This window comes from Hemibagrus wyckioides, linkage group LG27 (genome assembly GCF_019097595.1).
Source record: "Hemibagrus wyckioides isolate EC202008001 linkage group LG27, SWU_Hwy_1.0, whole genome shotgun sequence".
NCBI classification, from domain to species: Eukaryota; Metazoa; Chordata; class Actinopteri; order Siluriformes; family Bagridae; genus Hemibagrus; species Hemibagrus wyckioides.
In genome coordinates, this window is record NC_080736.1 from 5,654,920 (window position 1) to 5,681,701 (window position 26,782).

The window sequence follows — 26,782 nt, forward strand, 5'->3', positions numbered from 1 at the left end:
ATGTAACAGATTTCTAGACACTGTGCTGCGTCTCGAAAATCACTTGCTGACGTCTTTTCTGACTGTAAAGGAAAGGTAGTGCAAAGATAAATTTATTGAAGTAGCCTTTCATAGGCAAGACAATTGAAGATGCTTTTAAAATGAATATCAAAAAACAGAAATAATAATAATAATAATAATAATAATAATAATAATAATAATAATAAAAATCTTTGGGGGAAAAAAATGAAATAGGAGATGAGAATACAGAATACATTTAAATGCAGTGTACAAGAGCAATAATAAATATACAGACTGTAAGATTAAAACTATTCCAGATGTTGTATTAGAATACTGTCAAGACAGGAAACAGGTTCTTACTCTTTTACTGAGTTGAAGACTACATTATTCTGTACAGTAGCATACGGACGAAGCTACGTGTTTCATTTCAAAGTATGTGCAAGTGATTGTGACTCAGTGGTGCATCCAAATTCAATATAATCCAGTTGGGAATTTGTATTGACTTGGAAATAAGGAAAGAAAGAGACAGAGAGACCAAATTGCTTTAACTTAAAAGAACTCTGGCAAAAAAAAACATTGAAGAAAAAAAAAAACAATTTACATGCAAATCAAAGTTTATCAAGTTTATCTCTATTCACGCTGTTCTTTGATGCATTTGCATTCACATGCTCGAAGGCATTCATGTAAGCAAGAGAGCCTTTACACACACTTGGGGAGACAGAACGAAACAGAAGGAGTGTGAGGAGAGAGACTGAGACAGAGACAGGCGGAAAGAGACGAGAGACTGTATCCTCCTGTCAGCAGCATGAGACAGCTGTATGTGACAGAGCATGAAATGAAGGCAGACTGCAGAGCCACGAGCCTTCGCCCATCACAGCCAAACGGACCGTACCACCGGGCCGCTCCTCATCTGCAGTCAGACCTGAAAAATTAACACACCCTCCCCAATGCAGAGAGATTTGCAGGACGAGATAGGCAGAAATAATCCTGTTTGAGAGCGCTCTCACTGTAAGATTTCGCCACTAAGTCCCCCAGCTTTCCTTCATAAAGAGTCTGTGTCAATATACTGTCGAGTCTAATCCTCCACATGAGAAAAGAGAGATGTCAAGAGGAGTTAAAAGAAATCCAGGGGTGGATACGCAGGCCTAGTCAAGCTCAAAAAGCCCTGGTGAGGAATCATTAAAGTGTGCAGTGCTCCGTAGTGCCACCAGAGGGCACTCTGACTTCTCTCTGGGATTATACTCTCAGATTATATATAAAATATATCAATATTTAAGTCACCTTAATTGTTATGTCATTTTATTTTAGATATATTTCTAATGTATTATTACTACTACTATTACTACTACTAAAGAAGAAAAAGTATATAGGTCTATTTCATAGTCTTATATAATTAGAATTATATCAAGATGTATTATTATTATTATTATTATTATTATTATTATTATTAATGTAATATTACCCACTAGAGGGCACTGTCACTGTCACTATGATTTATATAGATGATATATAGATAATAACGAAAGCATGTAAATGTATTATTGATACATAATTATTAATTGATAAACCAACATTCTGCCACTCCGTTAATCCAGAGACAGTGAGGTTTTAGGTATCGTCCAGAGAGCTTTGCTCATTTTCTGGGTTTTAACTTTTGGGGTTGTAATTTCCATTGTTCACCACCAGGGGGGTGTATTTCCTTTAAAATCTACAGAGATTCTACAGAGGTTTCAGATACATACTGTCTGTGTGTGTAGTAGACAATTTAAATAACATTCAAGTGTATTTTTCTCTCATTAATTCACTCAATTAAACTGTACATTTAGAAGCACAGGTATTTCAAATCGTCTTAATGGATGTACACATGCCAAAGAAAGAAAGAATCAGTAAAGGTTTTTTGTTTGCTTGATAAATAAATAAATAAATAAATAGGGTCAGACACATTGAAATAACTAAGAATCTCTGAAAATTGCCCTGGGTCTAGACTGAGGTTGAGTCTGAGACTGACTATTTTATATATGTGAATGCTAGCTTGCCTGTACAGACCATCAAGTTAGCCAATATTAAAGCTAGAGATCTAAATGAAATCATGGTGCATTTAAAGTAGCTGTAATTTCCAGGCAGCTGTAGGAGATCCAACCAATTCACGGTTTTGCTCAGAGGTTGCACACCTGCTGTTTTCATAGAGGCTGATTCCTGTTTTAGTTTTTTTGTTTTAGTTTTTCCTACTTCCATATAAACTTATGTTACTGTAACTGTTTAGCTTCATTCCTCCAGTTCTTTTTATAGTTCTAATCTCATTTACAGCTGTATACCATATGTGTACTACACTTACATTTTTGATAATCTACAAATCTACAGTTGTTAACCATTTTCAAACAATATGGCTGAATATGGTTGGTTGAGAAATTTATTTAGTGTGCATTGATCCACATAACTACTAATTTCTGCAGCTGTACTAATCTCTGGAAGTTTATTAAACATACTTCCTCAGTGGGTGATGGTGGTGTTTGGTGCTGTCTAAGATCATCAATCTAAAATCTTCCATATATCTAAAGAAACACGAACCTTGCTCAGGTCTGTGTTTACAGCTTAAATGGTACATTCAGTGCGCTTATAAAAATACATATTAGAAGTCGTTTCAAAACATTTAGACATTTGTCATGTGCCATGCAATGAATTTACTACGTTAAAAAAATGAATTTACAGTAATAGAAATATATATATATATAAAGACAAACTGAAGAAAATAAATAGAGCTATGAGCAAATTACAGGTGGTAAACCCTAACCATAACCTTAAACAACAAGTACATGAATGAATGAATAAATAAATAAATAAATAAATAAATAAATAAATAAATAAATGATTTACGAAATTGAATAAATAAATAAATAAATAAATAAATAAATAAATAAATAAATAAATAAATATTTTACTTTATTATTTTGTTTTAAGTGTCTAAACTTCGCATGTGTAAAATCCGCATGTGAACCACGTGACTGCCTGAGAACACGAGTCACTTCATGACTATCCTTCGTGTTTTCTGCTTTTGCACATCTGGTCTTCTTCAGTTTGCGCGCACGAGCACGCCACTCGGTGAACGTGCACGCGCTGGCTGGCGGCTCCAATTTCACCGTCCTCGCGCCACCGGGAATCAAGCGGCGCCGGAGTACTGTGCGCGCGCTCGAGACAGCGTCGTCCACGGGTCCGCAGTTGTGGGGGAAAACGAGCGGAAAACACACACACACACACACACACATATACACACACACACACACACGCACACTGGAGCCTCAAGAGCGCACGGTGCCGAGCTGTTACTGCTGTCCGTGACCGGGTTCCTTCTCTAACGGGATAAAATGAGTTTCTTTACACTTTTCAGCCGGAGGCATTTAGTCCTTCGAGCTCTCCTGGTTCAGGTTTTGGCTTCTATAGGAACTTTTGCAGCGCCTTCGCCTATCATTAAGTTCCCAAACGATGATACTGTATCTCGGACAGACAAAGAAGTAGCCCTGGTAAGTGGGTTATGGTCATTCATGTGTCATAGGTTTTACAGGTAAAGCCTTAATGATATTAATTTAATATGGAGTTAATTTCCTTGATAGGGATTTTTTTCAGGTATGTTTTTAATTGCTTTTTTTCTGCCACAATCCAAAATGCAAAACTGCCTTAAAAGCTTAATTTTTTATTATTTACTGTAACACATTAAAATGTTTCTAGTTTATAAACCGTGTATAATGCCACAAATGAATGTTTCTTTAAAGTTTTCTCAGCTCGTAATCATTTTTTCCCCCCTTTCTTATGTGGGATGCGGTTGGAGAAGTTTTGGAATGTGGTAGCACTTCCATTGAGGTTAACCTGTCAAATCTGTTGTTGGTTTCTTCTCTTCTCTCTCCTTCCCTTCCTCTCCCTTATCTATCTGTATATCTAAAGCATTATTTGAATAAGTTCTATGGATGCCCACAAGACCGCTGCAACTTGATGGTTCTGAAGGACACGCTGAAGAAGATGCAGAAGTTCTTTGCTCTTCCGGAGACGGGAGAGATTGACCAGAACACAGTTGAGATTATGAAGAAACCGCGCTGTGGTGTCCCAGATGTGGCTAATTACAACTTCTTCCCGTCAAAGCCTAAGTGGCAAAATAATGAAATTACATACAGGTGTGTGTTTGTGCGTGTGGGTGTCTCTCTGTGTATGTGTGTGTGTGTGTGTGTGTGTGTGTGTCAGAGAGAGAGAGAGAGAGAGAGAGAGAGACTGCTTAGCCAAGGCATTGCTTAACCTCCTGCTGTTTGTTTTCTGAGATAGCAAAGTCAAACTACTGAAACATTTTGTTCTGGTAAATGATGTTCAGTCCCATTTTTGGGTTCTAATCTGTTTTTTTTTTCTTCTTCTTTAAATGGAAAATATATATATATTTAACAAAAGCCATATTTGGTGTCCCTTCAAGCCACAAAGAACCAATTGGAAAGCAACGACAGCATTAGCAATGTTTAAAGAATGTCCTGACACTGCCTTTTGTGGCTATAGCTGTCTGGATCTATGGTGTTTGCATCACTAGCAACATAATAAATCAAAGACAGAAAAGGGAATGTTTTGATAAAATAACTAGATAAAAAAGTACACTATTAATGAGTCATAACCACAAGTATGTCTCGTGGGAGTTTACTAACACAGTAAGGGTTACAACAAGGGTACAAGAGTACTGCACTCTTTAATATGAAGGTCTAAACACATCTTTTCTCTTTAGGATCTTGGGTCACAGTCCTGATATGGACGAAGAGACGATTGATGATGCATTCTTCCGTGCTTTTAAAGTCTGGAGTGATGTTACACCCCTTAAATTCACGCGCATCATGACCGGAGATGCTGATATCATGATCAACTTCGGGCGCAATGGTATTTGTAAAAGCAATCTTTTGTTTGGTCAGTGTTTTTAATAAGTATAGTAACAAGAAGCACCGAGAGGACAGCAACAGTTTTTTATAGTAAGAGTAGACTGCAGTGACTCTCTGCACAAGCTGTGGTTTGGTTCAACTTTGCCTTTGCGTTTTCACTGTATAATTAAAAGCACAGCTCAGTTTACTGGAAATTGTAGCTTATGCTGACACATGAATTGTTTGACGAAATCATAAGGCAATTACTCCTGTCCAAAACCCCCACTTATTTTGAGATCTTTTTGTATCCAGAGGGCTGTATCTGTATCCTGCCAATGAACCCACAGAAAACAGGACATAGCAAACAAAACCCGCAGACGACCATGTTAATGAATCCCAGCATGTTGTTACAGATTTCCCTCATATGTTGTAGAAATCAGGATACAATCTATTCATCAGGAGAGTGATGATGCACAGTGCTTGCTGATTCAACATTGGTTTGATTTCTAGAGCATGGTGATGGTTATCCATTTGATGGTAAGGATGGTCTCCTGGCCCACGCATTTGCCCCCGGTCCTGGTATTGGAGGAGATTCTCACTTTGATGATGATGAGCATTGGACCTTGGGAGAAGGGCAAGGTATTTTCACCTCATTTCATGAAGTCTGTTTTCATCTTTCTTCAAGACACAAACAAAACTACATTTTCTCTTTCTGTCTTTCTAGTTGTAAAGGTGAAGTTTGGCAATGCAGAGGGGGAGTTCTGTAAGTTTCCCTTCCTCTTCATGGGTAAACTATACAATAGCTGCACAAATCAAGGACGTGATGATGGATTCCTGTGGTGTTCGACAACCTATGACTTTGACAAAGATGGAAAGTACGGGTTCTGTCCACACGAATGTGAGTACTATTTAGTTGATACCGTTGACGCTACTCTCACATTTTCCAAAATATTATATTGCTATTTTGTATAACCTACATAGAAGGAGTGGGACCATGATTTTAGGTCCTGGATCTAGTTCGAAGGTTGAGATTTTGAATCCCAGCATCGCTAAACTGTCAAGAGTGGGTCCTTATACAAGACCCTTACTCTTAAGCACTTCAGATGAGCTGTATCATGACTGACCCTGCACTGTGAATCAAACTTGCTATGTTTCTATATGTGAAGAAATGAAATTCACTGTGTTTATATATAATAACAAATTTCTTTATAGTACAGCACATTGCAAATTCTTTTGCAATGTATATAATACTCATCCAGCATATGATGCAACCTATTGGGAATTTATAATAAAAGTCTGATTGACAGAAACATCTTAATACGGCTTATTAATTTATAACTTAATGTGAATTACTGCAGAAAGAGTTTCAGGTTGATGAACCCTTAAATAACCCTTGAAGAGTTGTTTTTCTGAGAGTGTTCTTGACATTTTGCAGTGCTACTCACACTGGGTGGAAATGGAGAAGGAGCACCATGTAAGTTCCCCTTCACGTTCCAAGGAGATAAGTATGACAGCTGCACCACCTCAGGCAGAGACGATGGATACCGTTGGTGCGCCACTACCGAGAACTACGACCAGGATAAGACCTATGGATTCTGCCCCGAAACTGGTATATCATTATTTTCTACTATCTAAACATTTTATTATTAACTGGATTGCTGCAATGTGGTTATGAGTCACAAACCTTTTGGAAAGATTATGTTATAAACCTCATGAATCAAGTATAACTTTTGGATTTATAGACAATTATTACTAATATAATATGCGGTGAAGCAGGATTTTGAGATGTTAAAGGACTAGAGAGATATATAGTATTTGGAAACAGTGACAGATGAAAGCTTCATTTTTCAGATAATGTTACCCAGATTCCGTATTTGTTGTGGTCACACATTCACACAGTTGGCAGAGAGTCATTGAGAGAGTCATGCTCAGAGAGTCAGGCTAATTTAGCTACATAAACAGTACAGAAAAAAAAAAAAGTGCTTTACGCTCAGTAGGAAAAATGTGTCCACTGAGGTCATATTCCAGCCAAAAACAACACAGCAGTTTGGTTTCTCTTTGAGCCACTTCTTCTGTATGTGCAGAAAAGTTGCATATGGTTCACAGTTATTGGTATAACTGTATTGGAATAATATCATTTAGTATATATTATTATATATTATTTATATATAAGACCCTTACATAAGCATAAAATTGAAAATATTTCTTATCCTAATAAACGTTTATTAATTATTACTTTTTTACTCATCCCATCCCCTAAGTAAAATAGACCCGGCTGCAGTTTCCATTCGTCCTGTTAATCTCCTTGAAGGCAATGAAAGTCACTCATCTGTTTTTTTGTTTTTTTTCACTGTGGGCTGGCAGTAGGGTTTTTTCCATTGTGTCAAAGAACTGGCTAAATCCACGAGAGCAGCCCTCTTCATCTGGATCTAATTCTCTGGGAATGTAGCCCTGTGTGTGTTTCTGTGCCAGTGTGTGTGTGTGTGTGTTCATACTGTATAACCTCTGGCTAAACAGCAAAAGAAGTCTTGGGCTGCATCAAGCCAGTCGTTTAAAATAAAATGTGAGCGCTGGAGGAAAAGTAAAGCCTCCCATGTCACCGGGTTTGGAGTATCATTTCTCTAATAACACTGCTGTACTAACGTTCAAAGCATTTGGTATTGTGCTGATGTTAAAAGCACCTCTGTCAGATTCTTTTATATTTACAACCCTTTTTCTGAATTTTTTACTTACTTTTAAATTCCATTTCTTCACTTTTGATAGCAAAACAGGCTTTTTTTCCCCCCGTTAACTACCACTGAGGCATCTTAGTCTCTTAAAGACACGTGCTCATGCCATGAATCTCTCCCTGGATACTTAAACAGTGCTATAAAAATCATTTATTGCCAGCTCTGTACTGTGAAATAGCCAAATGTACTGTGGAATGTGAATAACATTCACATTTGCATGTTGCATCACAACTCTCTTAGCATTATGAACAAACATACAAAAAGATTTTGTGTAAAAATGATTGTCTTTAATCTAAAGAAGCTAGCTTTCTGGAGTGTATTACCATCCTTATAACCATTTGAACTTCCCTTAATATGGGTAGCAGCTGGGTAGCAGGAAAAAAAACTAACTAGTGTACTAAATATATTAGCAGAATACCTCATTTAGTAGAAATTAGCATTAAAAATGTGTTTTAATGTCTACAGTTTGCATGCAAGGGAATGATTTAAGTTTAAACAGTGTTTTTGGAAAAATGGGCTTTAATGGCATTTTTTAATTGTATTTATTTTTCAATAAGTTCAGAATGTGATTTGGAAAAATGTCAGGGCTACTGTACATAGAGTAAAGTAAAGTGTTGAAGATATATTAGTAAAAAATTTCAGAGAATTAAAATTCTCCAATACCGACACAAAATACCGACACCAATAACAAAACAAAATACCAACACAGCGTTTCTAAAGTATATTTTTTAGATATTTATTATATTTTTTATATACTTATTATAATTACATATAACATTTTCTTTTCTTTTTTCATTTTTAAACTAACAATTAATTACCATTATACAGAACAGTACCATTAAAGAAGGTCTGGAAAGTTTAATAATCACAGATCTCATGATGAATGTGAAATTTTTCTGGACTTGGTTTCAAATGGATAAAAAGCACCAGGTGGTTCATATTTTGTTTATTTCTAAGAGGAATGCTAAAACAGAAGGGCACAATTTTTTAATTTAAATCCAGATCTTTGTTTCTGGTGTTACTGGGTACTGCAGTAACTATTCACAGTTGTTTCCACTGCTCTAGCCTTATACGCTCCTCCTCAGACACCAGATAGTACACTTTCCTGGTCACAGGTTTTGGGACCTCAAAGGTTTGAAGCTGATTAGCTATCTCTATTTTTGTCTAAACATGTAGTATGTCCATGTACCAGTTTCCATGTGCTAAACAAATTATGGACCAGTTAGCTTTTTAAGCAACATGTCAATCACTGAACTGGAGAATGTTTTTGGTATTGCTGTTTTTAACATTTAGTAAAGAAGCAGTTGGTGAGTTGGTGAGTAGAGCGGTGTTAGGTTACCTTTCAGTAGGAATAAAAGAAACTGCCTATTGGTTTAACAGAATTTATTGCAAAAGCTAAAAGCATGGCTTAAGAGATAGTTCTGCTCTATATCCTTTCATGGAGATGTCTTGTGCTCTTCCTGTCCTTTCAGCCATGTCTACAATTGGTGGGAATTCTGAGGGAGCTCCCTGTGTTTTCCCCTTTGTTTTCCTGGGCAAATCCTATGACGCATGCACCACCTCTGGACGTAACGATGGAAAGATGTGGTGTAGTAGCACCAAGAGTTTTGATGAAGACCGAAAATGGGGCTTTTGTCCAGATCAAGGTGACCATACAGTATATGCACAATTCTATCATTTCCTGACTAGCAATATGACACTATGTTGCTATTGAATGCTAGTTTAGGATTCTGTATTAAACCACACTGTCTTGACCCAGTCTTTGTTCACTATCCACCAGGCTACAGTCTGTTCCTTGTGGCAGCTCATGAGTTTGGCCACGCTCTGGGCCTGGAGCACTCCCAAGACCCTGGAGCACTCATGGCTCCCATCTACACCTATACTAAGCACTTCAGACTCTCTAATGATGACATCAGAGGAATTCAGGAGCTCTATGGTAATTAAAGAGTCAAATAAAATACATGTATTAATGATGTTACAACAGCTATCACAGTCTTCTTGAATCCTCATATCTGATTGGTCAAACGGTCTACAATAGCAGTGACACTGGGATGTGGATGTGCTACATAGATTTAAACATGCAATTGTTCAAATGTATTTTCTGTAAGGATGTATTTATTTAACTTTTTTAGTTGTATTCCACAACATTAAATATATCTATAAATAAGCCATACAAAATACATGGTGTGTCCATATGTAATGAGTAAAATCACACCACCCCATCACTGATTATTTTCCTATAAAAGCGCATTCTGCTATGCTTTAAACCATTGTATGAAGATAATGATGAAGCACTATATCTCACTCCCAGGCACACCAACAGGAAAGCCACTTCCTCCCACTCAGGGTCCAGTCACTCCTATGGATATCTGCAGTGAGAACATCATATTCGACGCCATAGCACAGTTCAGAGGGGAGACTTTCTTCTTCACCGACAGGTAACTGTGATCTTTTCTATATTTTCTATGGCACAGTGTCTGAATCAGGATCTAATTTTTGCTAAATTAACAATTGCAGTTTGAAATATGTTAATACCATGTATGACCACAAGGAAACATTTCAAACCAAGTTTAACATGAAAGTAAATCAAATATAAAGCGATCGTGCCTGCATATTCTACTGGATGATTATTAAGTAAACCTCTAAGGAAGTCACGGCTCAGGTGGTTAAGGGTCACTGATAATGAGGTCAGGGGTTCAGGTCCCATGCTGCTCCTGTTGAGCCCCCGAGCAAGGCCCTTAATATTGTCTTCTTCAGGGGCGCTGTATCATGGCTGACCCTGCACTCTGACCCCGGGCTTCCTAACAAGCTGGGATATGCAAAAACTAGGGGCAGTGGCAGCTCAAGAGGTTAAGGCTCTTGGTTGACAACCAAGGTTTAAGCCCTGCCAAGCTGCAACCACTGGGCCCCTGAGCAAGGCCCTCAACCCTCTCTGCTACAGGAGTGCTGTACCATGGCTAACCCTATGCTCTGACCCTAACCTCCAGGGAAAAAAAGCTGGGATAAATGTGAAGAAAAGACTGTACTGTAATGTCCTTTTTGGCAATAATAAAGGCTTCTTCTAGAGGACCTGTTTTTTAGAATGTCCTCAGAATGAGCAAGTTCTTCTTTGCCAGTGAGTCTCAAAGTGGTATCTGTAGGGTCTGTGATTTTTTATTTTTTTAGTTGTAGCCAGGGAAATCACAACCTACCGTAATTAAAGTTTTTCATTGAATTATTAAGATGGAATCATTTTTTAGCAGATTTGGCTGGTTCTTTAAATCCAGACCCCGATACTTCCAGCCAAGTGGCCTAGGTTTGTCAGATTGTTTGTGGAAAAACAAAAAAAGCTCTGTGACTTTAATAATTGGCTAAAATATGTTAGATGGTTGATGGTTAGATGCTAAGTTAAAAAAAAATATGCTGCAAAATAGTAGGTAGATTGTTTTACTAGGATGTTTTTGACAAGAATGACTTCCAGGAAGTTCATCGTCAACTAATCTCTATGCAGTTTTAAAAGCTATTGTGTTAAATGGCTGGAAAATCGAATGTAGTGTAACTTACAAAAACATGTGCTTAAATACTAAAATTAAAATGTTGAAACGATCCTTGCAAATTTTATTCATTTTATTAAAAGGGCTGTACAGCACTTATGCTGCAAGTATAACTGCAGTATATATCCGAATCCTGAAAATGAGTCAACATAAAAATTTGCTTGTTTAATTTAAGAGATTAGAGTTTCTTAGGTTAGAGCAATGGGTGGTTATGTGTGTATGTGTCTGGACTGAGAGTGTGTGCCTTAATGTTTCTGTGAGAGTGTGTGTGAGTGTGTGGCAAGACTGTGAGCAATAACCACAAAATCTCTCTACAAATTCCAAAGCGAAATCTTTCATGCTACAAACAAACGTACGCTTCAACAAACTTCAGGTGGTTCTGCTGACTGTACTGTTTTATTATAATCACGTTAAATAAACCTCAGATAAAACATTCCATCTCAGAATTTCTGTCACGTTTGCACGTGTATATGCATGTCTGTTGCTTGCTTTTTGCAGTAGACACTCTAGTCAATGTGCTAAACTCTAATCACTAAACTAAACTATCCATGAAAACCACAAATTAGCATGCATATGCTTTTAATCAGGCTGTGACACTGAGTAAACCCTAGGGTGACACACACACACACACACATCCGTTGACTCCAGATGTCCTCTGTTGGGGTCTGGATCTGATGGGATCAGCTAACCCAAATAATACGATCCTAAGCAAAACTCCTTGAAGTCGTTGGTTTGTACACACACATACACGCATGCACACACACCACGCTTATGTACATAAAGTGGTCTCAGAATTGAACCTTTGTCTTAAGAGAGAGCGCTTGGTGCTCTGAACACAGACATATCTTTAATACGACTTAAATCCTTACTGCTCTGTGGTTAGCAATGATAATCAGGAGACCACACACACACACTGAGGGCTGTATTCAGATATCTGGTAAGGACCGGTAGTGAAGTAATGATGAAATACCACATAGACCACTATCGAGTCCTCAGAATTATCTATGGAGTTTAAGCATTGATAGGACATCTGTTCACGGGGGTGGAGTTTTACTTAAACAGAGGTCTTTCTTTATCCTGTGTTTACACTTTGAACTTATTTGTTCAGTTTGAAGATCAGTCCAGCTGTCTGATAATTCTTGTCACAGCTAGATTTTACCTTAAAATTCTGAGAAAGTGTCTGACAGTGAAGGTCGGTAATAAATATACAGATTGGAAATTAAAATTTAACTAATTGTATGAATCATCTGCAACTCCTAGTATCAGTGATCACATTTTTTTATACCTACAAGGTCAGTTCCAAAGATTGTTGCAATTACAACGTTTGGAAGCAAAAGACAACTATAGATAAGTAAATGTAGCAGGTTTTTTGACTAACAATGTATTTTCTGACTAAGAATCATGAATGGAAGAGTAATGGATGAAAAATTTCATTCCTTATTCTTCAAACGTAAACTGAATATCTGTATGATCTTCCCATCCCATTTTCATCATATCATCATCTGTATGATTGATCTTAAATCTGAATATTAAAATAACAATAATAGACAGAAAATATTGTAAATAACCACATGAGAACATTTTGCTAAAATACACTTCATGGCCAAAAGTATGTGACCGTCACATCCATATGTCCCAGTCCAAAATCATGGGCTTTAACAAGGACTTTGCATCCTCTTCTCTGGGGAAGGCTTTCTGCTAGAGGTTGGAGTGTGGCTGTGGGATTTTTGCTCATTCAGCCACATGAGCATTACTGAGGTCAGGCAGTCATGTCAAGTGAGGAAGTCCTGAGTGCAGTCAGTGTTCCACTTCATCCCAAAGGTACTCAGTGGGGTTGAGGTCATTGCTCGGACCACTTGGGTTTTTCCACTCCAACCTTAAACCAAATCTTCATGGATTCAAGGGCAATCGTAATGCTACAGCATACAAAAACATGCTAAACACATATGCTAAACACACATGATCTGATATCCACATACATTTGGTCATATAGTGAATATAAGCTGCATGCAAATTTCAACACAGTACATATAACTCATCACATAGCTAATCACATGTTGTCTTTTATCCTAAACAGCCAACCTAATTTGCCTGCTATATATACAATGTGTTGTGTGTAGGTTGAGTCTTGGTTGGACATGGTGTACAGTAAAACAATCTTGATGACCAGCTATGAAACCTTCTGACTGTGACTGAACTGTGCATATGTACATAGTTTGTATTCCTTTGCCTAATAGCTTGTTATTGTACTGACATTGTCCGGAGTGGGAAAGCGGTATAAACTATAAAAAATCTTATGATGGAGCTACATGTTGTTGGCTAACTATTCCTGTCAGTGTTTGTTTTCTTTTGATTTACTTTAATGATAATTTTGTGTTGGTTGTTGGTAGATTTTCTGTGTGTTTTGTTTAGATTAGGATCAGTTCAGGATTAGTTACAGCATACGGCTGTTATCTTTTGGACTCGGTTTTATAAACACCAGCTGTACCTCAGAGAGTCTTTTGCCTCACATGCGCTTCATTTCAGTAGACATTTACAACAGATATGATTTTAACCTGTTAAAAATTGTGAGTGTAGATCTCAGATGATATCCTGACTAAATGGGCTCAAAGGGAAGGAAATGATTATTCCTGCTAACGCCTGATTGTAGTTAGTTACGCAAATCATATTAAGGTATTGGAAATGCCATTATGATAAAATATATATTTTATAATGATCCTAAACCCAGAGTCAGCAAGTATACTAAAGAGGCGCATATTACTTTAAGGAAAGATGACATTAGCCCTGAGATATTCACACAACTGGGTCACTTTCTACAGCTGTTTAAACTATTTGGGAAACAGACAAAAAGGCAGATATGTTGAAACGCTTATCCAAGGCTAATGTTCAGCGTTCATTATTTTTGCTCAGCTGCAGTGGAAACGTATAGTTCATCTCTTATATTTTGCTATTTTTTAAAATAAAAAGGTTCTTGTTCTTGTTTTTTTCCCTTGTGAGTCAGTGGACCTTTAGGCAGTTTCCCTGTAATCCTCTCTTGCTGTCCTGTTGGAGCTTGCTGGACTATAAGAAGGGAATGCTGACAGGTGTGTTTTCAAGAGCGGCTGTTAACTCAGTGCTGAAAGGGAGTGGTGTCTAGCCATTTGATTACCTTGTCTTCCGTTCCAAGTGTGTCTAGAGGTATAGGCAGTCTGTGACGTGACAGAAACAGGAACGTTTTAACTCTAAGCCACGAATATTAATTTGTTTGGCATTTTTTGCTGTAGTTTGCTGGGGTTTGTTGGGAATACAGATTTGCTCTGACAAAATATGCTCTGAAGAACTCTACCTCACCACCAAAGAGCTTGTTCTGGAAGCTGACACGGCATTGTTTCTTCAGCTCCATTCTTGGCTGTGGAGCTTGGTGATCTGGACATCTAGCATGAAATATTCTAATATTTTACTTCATTAAGTGCTGAGTCCAAGACATCTTGACCTGGGACCCAGCATTCTTCAGTGCCTCAACCCTTCCACAGTATGATTCACTGTAGCTGTCCTTTGTGATAGTGAAAAAACTCTTCTGGTTTCGACTCTTGTAGCAGAGAAATGTCTGTCAGCAAATTCCTGTTGAATAACTGCTACTTCTGCGCACCTCCGAGCCTCCTCCCATACATGTTTGCTTCTATGAACAATAATAGTTGGTAACATATTATAGCAGAGTTAGAGAGTGGGTATATTCAGCCTGTGGGACAAAATATGATGATTTATCCAGACACTCTTTATAAATGTTTTTTTTTTCATTATGTCTTGACGAACCCTCTGAATTTTATCATTTGACTGTGAGTGAGTGACATTTCTAACTTTTTTCCTGATCTCCATACTGCTGATGGAATATACTATTTCTTGACAGTGTGTGGTATTTAGCAGAGGTGTGTGGTCTACACTAGATACTCCATCCCCTCTAACTAGTGATGTCACTTCCCCCATGCCAGTTTGATGGCCATCAGCTCCTGGTTACCAAGGTCTTAGTTGTATTCACTTTTCTTTACAGAATTCAGTGGGAAATATTTTTGCTGGAGATTCTCAGTGTTGATGATATGTAATGATATCTGAGGCATCTACAATGAAAAGCAGGGTGTTTGGAAGAAAAAAAAAAAGTAGTGGTGAATGTGTGGGTGGTCTGCTTGGGTGGTATATCTGTTTAAAATTGATAGGAACAGCCATGGAAGTAAAGATCTAAATAAATGCTGATTAAAATAGAGTATTGGTGAGATTATTCAGTGGCTCTCCAAATTGTTATGTAACTTCCAGCTTACTGATGAAAGGATCCATAAAACACATGGAGCTCACATTTCTCAGCTTATTTGAATCGATGGACGTTTTCTAGTGTGCACAGGATCAATTGGACATTGATATAGGAATATTGATATATGTTGTTAATGCATGTGATGACCAATCTGCACAGTATATTTGGAGGGCAGCTTTTCTGGGCCTGAAAAATAGCAGGGATGCACACCTCTTTTCTTAAAGATGCTTACAGAAGTGCTCAAGTAGAAGGTATCTTGTTGTTGTAATGTCTTAGTGGGGATAAATATATGTAATGGGGTAAGGTCAGAAAGCAGGTCAGTTGTACAATGATCTGTGGAGCAGAGACTTGTCCTAAAAGTCTGGATGGGTCAAACACTTTCAAATGTCATGGATGCAATGATAATGACATGGCACATTAAATAGGTTGACATTGGAGCTATAAGAATTTGGGACCTCCTTTCACTGGACATACTGCTGGTGTTGAGTCAGAGCTTGACAGGTGATGGCTTTCTTACCCACTGACTGATCTGGTGCTGATGACCACTGAATGCAGAGTACTTTTGTAATGTGAAACAGCTTGGCATGGTTTAAATTCACCACATAAGTGTGTGGTTTTTCATCAATGCAATGTCCAGCACAGGTTTTTTTCTAGTAGTCTGTTGTTCATCTGAGGTCAGTTAATTGTCATTGATCTGTATGGTACAAATCAAGGGGAAAATCCATAAACCTGCAAATGATTAGAAAGGCTTAGTAAACTCATAGAATACAATCAGGGGTTTTTAAAGACTTTACAATAAATGCCTCAATGCAGTGGTGGACTCAAGTGCGTATTTAAAGGGTTAAAACATTGCTGTACCCTGATTTGCTGTTTATTGAAATGCAGAGGCCGGATCTGCCTATTCAAGGTCTGAAATAATTTGGCCTTTGAAAAATAGGTCAGCGGAAAAGGAGCTGGGGGAAGTGGGTATTGTTGCTGGGCTGAATGTTGGAAAAGCACAGTTTGGGCCTGTCCCGCTGGCTCCACTCTCTGCCATAACGAGAAACAGATGCTCCAATGAATCACCCCATTGTTGCCAGGAGGCAGATCTACTAATGCAGCCTCTCTCTCTCTTTATCTCTCTCTCTCTCTCTCTCTCTCTCTTTCTCTCTCTCTCTCTCTCTCTCTCTCTCGCACTCTACACAGTCCCTCACTTTTTCCCTTTTTCACTCTAGCCTTTGGCTGCCACTTCTCTCTATTACTGAAGTAACGGTGGTCTATTACTCACTAGCATCACCCATTACTGAGTCCAATTTAATTTGTATATAGAGCCACTTGAGTAAACAATTCATAAGTTAAGCCCAAGTCAATCATCTTGTTCCCTTTTAGGTTCCTGTTTAGAACTACTAATGCAGATAAGAAGCCATCAGGTCCATTGTTGGTGGCTACATTCTGGAGTGAGCTTCCTGAGAAGATAGATGCAGCCTATGAAAACCCACTAGAGGAGAAGTCTGTGTTCTTTTCAGGTGAGGTAGCACAGTAAAAATAGTTCATTCTTTTTTATAATCAATGCAAAAGAGCAGTAGAAACTCAATAACCTAAAAAAAATAATAATAAATTTTAGCATCCACTACATTCGTGTGGTACATTTGTGGGTTCCTCAATAAACAACGAGGTACATGCAAATGTACCAAAAAAATCTTACAAAGTAATTAAGAAGAATCATTTAGGTTCTATGTATTTCAGTGTAATTCATAAATGTGTTTCTCTTCCACAGTATAAGTACATTTAAGAACACAGTGGTTCTAAATATGATGTTTATATGCTCATAAATACAGTATATATGCAGGCTGTGACTCACACACCACAGTTCAGACATTTGCAAGTGGATTTTTCATAACATGCAAAGGGCAATGATTGATTTTGTTGATAAAATTGAGATAAGAAATAATAAATGTAGGCAATCTTGGTCTCATCTTAAAATACCCATTTTCAGTCTCTAGGTATGCATTCATATCAGAGGTATGTGTGTGTCCTAGGTGATGAAATGTGGGTGTATTCAGCAAGCACTCTGGAGCGAGGCTATCCGAAAAAGATCTCCTCTATGGGCCTTCCATCTGAGGTTCAGCATATAGATGCAGCCTATGCCTTCCACAAGAGCAAGAAGACCTACCTGTTCTCTGGAGACAAATTCTGGAGGTACCGTCTCAACTATCACACACACTGTCATACCAGTGATGACAACACGAGTCATGGGGAGGTCAGGGGAGGAAAAACGCTGAAATAAGTATATTTTCATATACTTAGAATAAAATGAAGAAGACAAAAAGTAATTTATAGCATCAAGAAATTTTGTGTCACAAAATGGTGAAATAACACACTGTGCTTTACCCAGGAGGTATTATGTGTTTCTCCATTCTGACTGGTGACCGGTATGTTAATGCACATTTATCGTTTGCTCTCAACTTGCACGTAAATGGGTTAAAATTATTATTTTAAATATTATTTTGCAAATCAGAGAGGAGTCTCTGATAGCTGTCAGAGGTAACACTGTAGGCTTCACAATGGAGACCATCATTTGTGCTTTGTGGTTTCTCTGTGAAATGACAGGGAACACTGTGTTGTCTTATTAACTTCAAGAGACTGCTGAAGAAACTATTTATACTGTAACACAAGTAATAACAGGAAGTAACTTAGATGTTTCACAAAATCAAACATAACTACAAAGCAATAAATAATGACATTTTTTTCTTTCAAATTAGAATAATTGCTAAATTGCTGTGGCATAAGACAAATAAAACATTTGTGCTTTTATTGGAAGTGAATACATTTCGAGGTGGTAACATCACAGCTTGATTGTTTTTCTGTACTGTGTTTTATTCCTTACTGAGTAAGTCATTGAAAGTGAATAAATAATTTTCTGGCCTTTGAGGAAGCTAGTAATTTCTCGACATAGTATTTTAAGTAAAAAGGCAATCATCTTCGTTAAGCATATGTATCCTACAGTAATTAGCAACAGTAATTTTGTGTTGTCTGTTAGCATGTAAACAGCACCTGGTTTGTTTCTTAATAACCTCACAGATACAATGAGGCCAAGAAGAAAATGGATCCCGGCTTCCCCAAACTCATTGCCGATTCCTGGAACGGAGTTCCTGATGATTTGGACGCTGCCTTCAGTGTGAGCGGACAGGGTAAGAGACTCGGTGGTTATTATATAATCTCAAAATTGGGAAACTGTTAAATATATAAACATTATATTCCTGAGGTGACCTGTTGTCATGTGGGAATGAAGTGGGCGGGTTTGAAGAAAGTCAACATGGACATTTTGCCAGTTATATCACTGCTCCATCTGTTACATTTTATACAGTAAACACACACAAGCATACTTTCACTGCAGTCAGTCGTCACCTAAACCCACACACACACACACTCTAAAAAAAAAGTGTTAAATAGAGCAAGTGTATGTGGTGCCTGAAATGAGCCTCTATGTTGGTAGCTAACCAGCTCTATGTCCAGATCATTTTTTTCCTATTTCCTGTGCCTTATTTTTATATATATATTTTTTTACCAGTAGCTTCAGAGTGAATGCCTTTTGATGACCCATTTCTGCCACTGACCTTACCAATTACCCTATTTCCTTCCCTAATACATATAAATATGGATTTAAAATAAAGCATAAAGCATCCTTTTCAGTCTGAGTTTCTTCAGCCAAGACACAAAAAGAAATAGAACTGCAGTAAGTAATCATTTGAATTTTATTTTATTTTGCAGTTAAAAAAAACAACAACAACTTCTGCTTCTTAATTGGATTTACAGAAAATTATTTCGTGGTAATTTGGTGATCTGCATAAAAATCCAAAGTAAATAATGACAGGAGAGGACAAATCACTAGCCCAGTCATCCAGGATAATCATCTTCTACATACATCAGCGATCTGTTGTTCTACTAGATATATTAATTAGCATCGACAAATGACAAACTCTCTTTTCAGAATCTGGAATATGTGTCTTTGTGAAAACCCTAACCAAACTGATGCCCAGCACAAAGCTGCCGTTTAGTGTAACACTTTATTAATCCCAAAGAGAAATTTGGTCTCACAAGAGCAACAGGGAGGACAAAGATTTGAAAGTCTCTGAGTTACTTACAGAATAAGACTGAGATTTCTCTACAGATTAACGTCAATGATTTTAGACATCAAGGGAAAATAAAGACTCTGCCCTGCTGGGCCCCTGAGTGAGGCCCTTAACCCTCAATTGCTCAGTTGCATTAAAAAAAAGAGATAAAAATGTAAGTCGCTCTGGATAAGGGTGTCTGCCAAATGCCAGTAAATGCCATTGTAAATGTACTTCTGAATTAACGCACAGTGTTCATAACATAAAAAAGAACATTGTTTCTTGAATATGGATTCTCCCAGCAAGTCAAGTCAAGAAGCTTTTAGTGTCATTTCAAACATATAAAGCTGATGCAGTACATAGCGAAATGAGACAACCTTCTCCAGGACCATGGTGCTACATGAAACAGCATCACAACATATGGCTACAAAACAAAACAACAACACAGAGCTAAGGACAGAAAGTAGTTGTCCTAGCTACATGAAGTGCTACACTGGTGCAAACAGTGCAAGAAAAAAAACAACACAAAACACTACAGGACACACAGCACTGAAAAATGTGCAAAATAGAAGACTTGTAAACAAGTGGTTTCTTACAACATATATGCTTGTAAACATACACGTATAGCAGCAGTTAAATAGCGACAGCAACAATTGAATAGGGTACAAACAGTTATAATGTGGGTGGAGTTATAGATCTATGCGTTGAAATGAGTATTAATTGTCATTGTTCCAACTTAATTCCATGTTTTTGTGCCCTACAGGCTACAGCTACTTCTTCAAAGGCTCCCACTATCACAAAATGGACGAGGACCTTAGGATCGTCAAGGTGGGAGAGGTGAAAACAGACTGGCTGCACTGCTGAGCATCAGCACGAGCCTCCAGCCATGACCTTTAAACTTGGATCTTCTTATTCTGTGCCACTATGGTGTAATGTTATATTGGCGACACTCCGACTTGTCAAAATGTCTTCTCTCCTACTGATCTCTTCCAGGTGAGATCAATCTGGTATTAGTCAGCCTGTGAGGCTTTATCATAGTCACAAAGCTCTGGTGATCTTCCGTAATGGAACATAGTTAAAACCAGACCTTACCAACTATCTGCATTGTTAAACCATGTGATAATTGCTGTTTGTTTCCAGTGCTCTTTTTTTTTTTAATCTTTATTCATGGCCTCCCTAAAGGAAATTAATTTGTGTCACTAGATTTGCAAAGACATCAGGTATGTCCCCACTGAATATTCACACAATATTGTATTTCATGTGTTTGTTTGTTTTTTTACATAAACCGGATTCAGTCGAGTAGGACTGTAAAACTATGATTATAAGCATAAAAAAAATAATGTTTTGGAAATTTATTTCCTGTTCTGACTTTTAGTATTCGATTAATGGATTTTTTTTTTATCTGGTGCAGTATTTTTTTTTTATTTTTTATATCATTTCATAGTGGGAAGCACTTTTTTGTACATTAATACAAATTGTGTTCTGCAGCAACACAGAGACCAAACATAACAGTAGCACATCATTTTTTGTTGTTGTTGTTCTTCTTCTCTTTCTTTCATGGCACTAGGCAATTGAGGGCACGGGTTGCCTGAGACTGTATATGGGGTTGTTGTGTGATGGATTCATGACCGTAAAGTATCATGGAAAATACTGTTAATCATATGTACTTTTATTTTGACCTTATGAGTTGGCATTATATGTTTTTATTATTGTTTGCTTTGTGCACTTTGTCATTACATGTAATTCTGAAAATAAAGACAGATTGTCCTGTAGTTAGGGCCCAAGCACTAGCAGTGCGAAGGGCCCTCTTGTTCTTCTAAAGATTATTAGGGCCCAAGCACTAGCAGTGCCAAGAGCCCTCTTGTTCTTCTAAGGATTATTATTTATTTATTTATTTATTTATTTTAATCATCCGGGCACTTTTGGGGGTCTTAACATGCTCAAAAACCCGCGAAAATCAGCAGACAGGTTGGAATCTGCGGCCATTAGGAGGTCACTGTGGCTTGGCCCTGGGCGTAGCACACACCCGTCACAGCGCCCCCTGGAAAATTCTGCTGCATAACACATATCCATGTAAAACTTGGTAAACACTTAGATCTCATTGAGCTGAACAACTTTCTCATTGCATGTCAATAATTCTAATCCACAGGAAGTCATTTATTTTGAGTTGTTTGCAAAACGCACCCAATGGAATTTGAAATACTCCTCCTAGGGAATTGATCCAACCGCCACCAAACCCAGGATAATATGATCTCAAGACACTGATAATGCAAAATTGATGAGTGATTTTTGATATCTCAAACAGTTCAGCTGTGAGGAGCTCTTAAACTTATGGCAAATAAAACGAAACAGGAAGTGGATAATAATCTGTGTACATTAAGTGATCTACATGGAACCTTAGGATTATGTTAAGCATAGAAAGCTGATCACACAGATATGACAACTGTGAGTCTCGGTCAAAGCGCCACCAACTGGCAGCAGGAAGAGTGTCACTTTATGAAATCTCTAATATTTTGTCCCTTACTTTCACCTGATTTGGCTCAAAATCAGTCAGGATAATGACAAGACATGGCTGATTTGTTACTATGGCGACGATTTACATGAGAACATAATAGACCAAAATGAATCTTCTCATATCCTACGAGTGGAAAGGCCTAATGTTCCAAAATATTTCCCATAGAGAGTGTACATGTTTATGAGAAAGGCCAGTGTGGCTGGTCCCCGGGCGTGGCACAGGGCTGTCACAGCGCCCCCTGGAACTTTGTCAGAAATATAGCGTCACAGCTCATCTTCACTTGCATGTATATGCATGAGAGCCGGTATACATTTAGTTCTCATTGAGCTAAATGATGTTAATCTACATGTCAAGGGATCTGCTTAACAGGAAGTCAGTTATTTTGGGATGTTTGAAAAATGCACCCAATGGAATTTGATGTACTCCTCCTAGTGGATTTATATGATTTTGATCAAACAGGGTCCAATATGATCTGAAGACATTGAGGATCTAAAATTGCGAAGGGATTTGTGATATCTCAAACGGTTCAGTCGTGAGGAGCCCTTAAACTTATGGCGAATAAAAGGAAACAGGAAGTGGCTAATAACCTCGGTGTATATTGAGTGATGTACATCAAACCACAGCGTAATGTTAAGAGAAGAAAGCTTATCACAGCAATATGACAATCATGAGTCTCAGTCATAGCGCCACCAACTGGCAGCAGGAAGTGTGTCACTTTTAGAAATCTAATGTTTTGTCCCTTTCTTTCACCTGATTTGGTTGAAAATCAGTCAGAATAATGTCAGGACATGGCTGATGTGAAACTGTGAAGGAATTTGTGATATTGTGAATGATGTTGCTATGGTGAGGACATAATAGAAGAAAATTAATGTTCTGATATCTTAACAGTGGGAAGTCCTAATGTTTCAAATATTTTACATAGAAAGATCAACAGGTTGTGAGTAAGTTTGCTTAGTTTCATGATTTTGTGACGCTCAAACGGCTCACAACAAATTTTTACATTTATCAGTCCATTGACTGGACATGGTTTTGGCCTGACTCCTGCAGTACTAGACTATGTCCACAAGAGGCTCTTTCCCCTTTATTTTGATTTTTCTTTAAATATGGCTTAATTTTCACAATTCAAATATACAGAGTCAACCAAAAAATGTATATATACTTCAGGAAAAGAAAAACAGTATGATGTATATTATATTAGTATAATATTAATAATATTATCATAATATCATCATATATATATAAATCTATAACGTATAGCAATAAATTTAGTAATAAAATATTTATACAAATTTTTCTTTTCCTGAAATGTGTATACATTTTCCTGGGTGACTCTCTCTCTCTCTCTCTCTCATATATATATATATATATATATATATATATATATATATATATATATATATACAAATTTTTCTTTTCCTGAAATGTGTATACATTTTCCTGGGTGACTCTCTCTTTCTCTCTCTCTCTCTCTCACTATATATATATATATATATATATATATATATATATATATATATATATATTATGAATTACCATAAACACCGGGGAGTGTGATTATGAATAATGTCCTTCCTACAGTCATATGCAGTCAGTTGGAGTTGTGTAACTAGGAGCTCCTGAGCAGCTCTTGAATTAGCTCAACATCTGAGTTCATTATAGATTCAACTCAACTCCTCCATGCCGAAGCTTTCAGGTGCTCAGTGATGGATATACAGCATATGTAGAATGTTTTATATATAACAAAATAGGTATTCTATAATCATAATCAAATAATTACTATGGGAACATTTAAGTGAATTCATTTAAGTGAATGTTTCATCAACTGAACTCAGTGAGCTATATTAGTATGACGGTTAAATGGACGTGAAATAATAATCACTTGAATAAACAGCGACATCTCGTGGCCGATTAAAGGAAACGCAAGCGCCTTTAAACTTGTCAGTCTTGTATATGGAATTTATTACATTATACCTTCTGTGTCAGGCTTCAGGTGTATGAACTAAACACCAATATCCCGAGTAAGTAAACGAAAAGCATGTGTCTGGGCCCCTAAATATAATTAACAAGAAACATGAATCAATATTATTGTCCTGTACTACACAGTTTGATTAAATAGTACTTAGCAGTGTGTGTGTGTGTGTGTGTGTGTGTGTGTGTTTGTCTGTCTGTGTGAACATATATAATATGTAATTACTCATTTTCTACTGCTACTTGTTTTATGTATTTAATAATATATTTGTATGGCCATTTTCAGGTATAAACCTTTAAAGTAGTTGAAGTAAGAATTACCAAAGCCACATGTCTGTTTCACATCGTTTCACACCGCCATTACAGCAGGGGTGTCAAACTCATAGGTGACATTATATTGTAATAAATAATTCTATGCAGTTATGTGCTTACATCTTACCAAATAAAAACATGAATCTACATAAATAAATAAATAAATAAACTCCCCAATACGGATAGTTTTTGGTGCACAAATATACACCCTTATTGCTGTGAAATCCCTAAATTAATTATTCTGAAAAAAGACAGGGTTACAGTATCAAATATGTTGCATGATAATGAAGAATTACATCATTGCTCTAGTTTGCCCCCTAGTGGACTAACAGAGACTAGGTTTGTTTGTTTGTGTGTTTGTTTGCCTTTTTTGCGTTTTTCCTTTCCTTTGCTTTCAGTAAAGGTCTGCAAAATGCATCAACATGGATTCTAAATTCATGCAGTCATCTGAATTATAGTGTTTATCAGAAAATCAAAGTTTCACACCTCTGAATTAGACCATCCAAGCCTGCCAGTTTCAACTAGAGACTAATCCAAATAATTAATGAATACTACAGCATTCCCTGGCACTTACCCACTAAGTAAAAGGTACGTTTCCAATTTTTCAGTAATATTCAAGGAATATATTAGCAGGCATTGATGAATTGATGACTTGTATTTACATATTGTTAAAAAAAAAATTTGCAGCATATGGAATGTGGATAATTTTGCTTTCCGGTTGATTTAAAAAAGAAATTTCAAAGTAAAGAAGTGAAGGATTGATGTTCTACCATTGCAAACTGAGGCAGTTAAAGAAAAGCTGGTTCTTTTCCAAGAAATGAAATCCATCATTGACCTCCTTCATCAGGAACGTGCCTGCATGCATTCTGCCATCAGTACCACAAAATGTTCGGCGCCAAAGCTCCTGTAATTCAATAACACAGCTGAAAAATAAGCTACATTGTGATACCCTGATGCACCAGACATCACCCCTGCACCACATACAAGGAATGCAGACATTGGTAAATGGTAATAATGATAATGATAATGATAAAGATGATAATAATTTGAATGACCACATATTATACAGTTGTAATTATTTGTTCTTTACGTTATGCGTGAGACATAGGCTCAACAAATGGATTTATACTGATTATATATTTTATTATGTATACTCTACTACATATGCTTTACACTATGCTTACTACACTCTTGAAGCAGTATAGACCATTCCTGAGCACATTTCTCAGCTGAAATCTGTCTATTATAAGTCTAGAATATGAGTTAAAGTTTAGCAGGTGATAGACAATTTTCTTATAATGCCCATAAACTGTTGAACATTTTTTCTTCTGGGAACACTCTCTAGCTGGTTTCTAATCCACTTTATCTTTGCATTTTATTTCATCTTGTTCATAGTTTTTTTTTTTTTTTTATGATTTATTAATGGTTAAATTATTTGTTTTGACCTTCTAATCTTTTATCTTTAATGCACTTTAAGTAGTATTAAAATACAAAACTATATATGTGTGCCTGTGTGTGTATTAGTGCCCTTTTAATCAACTCAGTAATATATTTTGGCTGTAAGGTGAGAGATAGATTAGTGGTTTTACTGAGAAGTTTAATGCACTGAGAATATTTCTAAATTTACAAACCACATAATTTCACTGTGATATTGATAAGAAGGTTGCGAAACATGTATCTCCCCAAAGAGACCCAACAGAAGTGAAACCTACCACTGACAATGTACAGACCCAGGCTCTGACAGCTATACAGGAGGCAAAGTAGCTTGTTAGTTGTGTTTCTTGAGAATTAAGCTCACCGGTCGCTATAGAATAACTTTTAACTCTTTTCTGGAAGCTATAGATCTTGACATGAAGATGTGTATAATGCTTTAGTCTTATGCTGTCCATATCTTAAGTTATACACAAACTTTCTATATCAAGTTTACCAAGCTGATCCACCAGTTTGACCATAGCTTTACCAACTTAGCTAGCAGTTTAGTTTCAATAACTTGGCCATCCATTTTGAACATGTTTTCACCATCTTCAACAAGCTGGTATACCAACTCACCAGGCTGGATACGTCTAAATATTTGTATATAAGAATAAACATAAGTTCAAGCAGTTTGGACCAGGTTAACCAGGGTAGTATATCTGCTTCAGTTCAGGGTTTTCATCAGGTTTAATATTAGAACCTAGATTGTCCTGTGGGATCGCTTCACTAATCAGCCCCTCTAATTTAACCATATTTTCACCAGCTTCACCAAAGTGATCTACCAATTTAAACTATTCTTTTACTAGCTTTACCAATCTGGTACAAGTGGTTGAAAACCAAGCGGTGGAAGCTGAAAAAGGAGGAATTTTGTGAGGAATTTAGACAGAAGTTGAGACAGGCTCTGGGTGGTCAAGTAGATCAGGGAGACAAGAAGGAAGGTGCTGGGTGTGTCATCTGGAAGGAGGAAAGAAGATAAGGAGACTTGGTGGTGGAATGAGGAAG

At 37.2% G+C, this 26,782-nt stretch overlaps 1 protein-coding gene across 1 annotated transcript; it reads left to right on the forward strand.

Annotated features, from left to right (window-relative positions):
• Positions 1-3,121: 3,121 nt before the first annotated feature.
• mmp2 (matrix metallopeptidase 2) lies at positions 3,122-21,284 on the forward strand. The gene is made up of 13 exons (XM_058381725.1): positions 3,122-3,518; positions 3,937-4,163; positions 4,751-4,899; positions 5,388-5,516; positions 5,602-5,775; positions 6,313-6,486; positions 9,079-9,252; positions 9,387-9,542; positions 9,918-10,044; positions 16,790-16,926; positions 17,440-17,599; positions 18,482-18,591; positions 20,276-21,284. The coding sequence occupies exons 1-13, from the start codon at positions 3,363-3,365 to the stop codon at positions 20,374-20,376; spliced, it is 1,974 nt and encodes a 657-aa protein (XP_058237708.1). The 5' UTR covers positions 3,122-3,362; the 3' UTR covers positions 20,377-21,284.
• The last annotated feature ends 5,498 nt before the right edge of the window (positions 21,285-26,782 follow it).